This window comes from Galeopterus variegatus, unplaced genomic scaffold, assembly GCF_000696425.1.
Source record: "Galeopterus variegatus unplaced genomic scaffold, G_variegatus-3.0.2 Scaffold15286, whole genome shotgun sequence".
Taxonomy (NCBI): domain Eukaryota; kingdom Metazoa; phylum Chordata; class Mammalia; order Dermoptera; family Cynocephalidae; genus Galeopterus; species Galeopterus variegatus.
Window position 1 is genome coordinate 17,385 of NW_007741397.1, and position 2,704 is coordinate 20,088.

General features: G+C 38.2%; 1 protein-coding gene across 1 annotated transcript; it reads left to right on the plus strand.

Moving 5' to 3' along the window:
• The first annotated feature begins 1,064 nt into the window (after nucleotides 1-1,064).
• Nucleotides 1,065-2,078, plus strand: LOC103582217 (olfactory receptor 7A17-like). The gene has a single exon (XM_008563871.1). It carries the CDS (start codon nucleotides 1,065-1,067, stop codon nucleotides 2,076-2,078), a length of 1,014 nt encoding a protein of 337 aa, XP_008562093.1.
• Nucleotides 2,079-2,704: the final 626 nt, after the last annotated feature.

Below are 2,704 nucleotides of genomic sequence, written 5' to 3' on the forward strand. Positions count from 1 at the left end.
CCACAGTGCCTGCTCTGACACCTTTCTCAATGACCTGGTGATATATTTTGCATTAGGACTGCTGGGTGCTGGACCCCTTGCCGGTATCCTTTACTCTTACTGTAAGATAGGTTCCTCCATACATAAAATCTCTTCAGCTAGAGGAAAGTATAAAGCTTTTTCCACCTGTGCATCTCACCTCTCAGTTGTCTCCTTATTTTATTGTACATGCCTAGGAGTGTACCTTAGTTCTGCTGCTACACACAACTCACTGTCAAGTGCTACAGCCTCAGTGATGTATACTGTGGTCACACCCATGCTGAACCCCTTCATCTACAGTCTGAGGAACAAGGACATAAAGAGGGCTCTCAAAAGATTCATTGGAAGGGAAACTAGAAAAGGACAAATTACACCATGACTGAAGAAGTTCCCCTGAATGCAGGGATCAAAGCGTCAGAGAGAAAAATTGTGATTCTTTGATAAGATTGTGAGGTACAGCTTGCTCATTCTGTTTATTTCATGAAATTTATCTTTCTTTAATTTCAGTTTCTGTATATAATTTATCAAACACTTTTATAAGCATTTTGCTCTCTAATACCTTAAAAGTTTCCCCTTGTCATCTTTTTACCTCCCCAAATTTATTCGCATTCTTGTGTCAGAAATATTTAGAATCCATTTACTTTATTGGAAAACATGGAATTCTTAAGAATAATTTCTGCACAAATTACGAATATCCTGCCATGTAATTTTTTCTTTTGTGTTTCTAAAACAATAGTCAAGAGATGTATTACTACGTTGGGGGGTGGGAACAACTAAAAAAAGTCCCAAGCAAATGAACTATAACAACAAAACTCCAGTTGGCACTAATGTTTTTAATACAATGTTGTCGGAGAGGAAAATCTGAGACCACAGTTTTTCACTTCTATGTTTGTTATTGCTTTGTATCTCAATATCTAAAAATGCAGATTGTAATGTACTAGAATGTTTTATAACTGTAATTGGGTTTCATTCTGCTTTTTAGTATCCTGTTTTCACACTCAGCTCAGTGACCACANAAAAATTGTAACATTTCTACAATGTGAGTGATGCCTATTTGCTGGAAAAGTAGTCATGTTGATTTTATTTTTCATGGCAGTCCCCTCCACTGCATAGATCCAGGAAATGATACACAAATTTCAGAATTTCTTCTTATGGGATTTTCAGAGACATCGGATTTGCAGCCCTTCATATTCTGGCTGTTCCTCTCCATGTACCTGATCACTTTGTTTGGAAACCTGCTCATCATCACGGCCATCATCTCAGATTCCCACCTCCACACTCCCATGTACTTCTTCCTCTCCAACCTGTCCTTTGTAGACATCTGTTTCACCTCCACCACCATCCCAAAGATGCTGCTGAACATCCAGACACACAGCAAGATCATATCCTATGAAGGATGCATCACTCAAATACACTTTTTTCTACTCTTTGTAGGATTGGATGACTTTCTCCTGACCATCATGGCCTATGACCGATTTATGGCCATCTGTCACCCCCTGCACTATACGGTAATCATGAACTCCTGGAACTGTGGGCTGCTGGTTCTGGTTTCCTGGATCATAGGTGTTCTAAATTCCTTGTCACAAAGCTTAATGGTGTTGGGGCTATCATTTGGGACAGTCTTGGAAATACACCACTTTTTCTGTGAACTTAATCAGGTGGTCCACAGTGCCTGTTCTGACACCTTTCTCAATGACCTGGTGATATATTTTGCATTAGGACTGCTGGGTGCTGGACCCCTTGCCGGTATCCTTTACTCTTACTGTAAGATAGTTTCCTCCATACATAAAATCTCTTCAGCTAGAGGAAAGTATAAAGCATTTTCTACCTGTGCATCTCACCTCTCAGTTGTCTCCTTATTTTATTGTACAAGCCTAGGAGTGTACCTTAGTTCTGCTGCTACACACAACTCACTGTCAAGTGCCACAGCGTCAGTGATGTACACTGTGGTCACACCCATGCTGAACCCCTTCATCTACAGTCTGAGGAATAAGGACATAAAGAGGGCTCTCAAAAGATTCTTTGGGAGGCAAACTAGAAAAGGACCGATTACACTATGACTGAAGATGATTGCAGGGATCAAAGTATCAGAGAGAAAAATTGTGATTCTTTGATAAGATTGTGAGGTACAGCTTGCTCATTCCATTTATTTCCTGAAATTTATCTTTCTTTAATTTCAGTTTCTGTATATAATTTGTCAGACAATTTTATAAGCATTTTGCTCTCTAATATCCTAAAAGTTTCCCCTTGTCATCTTCCTACCTCTCCAAATTTATTCACATTCTTGTGTCAGAAATATTTAGAATCCATTTACTTTATTGGAAAACATGGAATTCTTAAGAATAATTTCTGCACAAATTACAAATATCCTGCCATGTAATTTTTCTTTTGTGTTACTAAAACAATAGTCAAGAGATGTATTACTATGTTGGGGGGTGGGAACAACTAAAAAAAGTCCCAAGCAAATGAAAAATAACCACAAAACTCCAGTTGGCACTAATGTTTTTAATACAATGTTGTCGGAGAGGAAAATCTGAGACCACAGTTTTCACTGCTATGTTTGTTATTGCTTTGAATCTCAATATCTAAAAATGCAGATTGTAATGTACTAGAATGTTTTATAATTGTAATTGGGTTTCATTCTGCTTTTTAGTATCCTGTTTTCACACTCAGCTCAGTGACCACA

Bases quoted from the DNA above. Each gene is read 5' to 3' on its own strand.
- LOC103582217 (XM_008563871.1), top strand. From the start codon at position 1,065: ATGCCTATTTGCTGGAAAAGTAGTCATGTTGATTTTATTTTTCATGGC.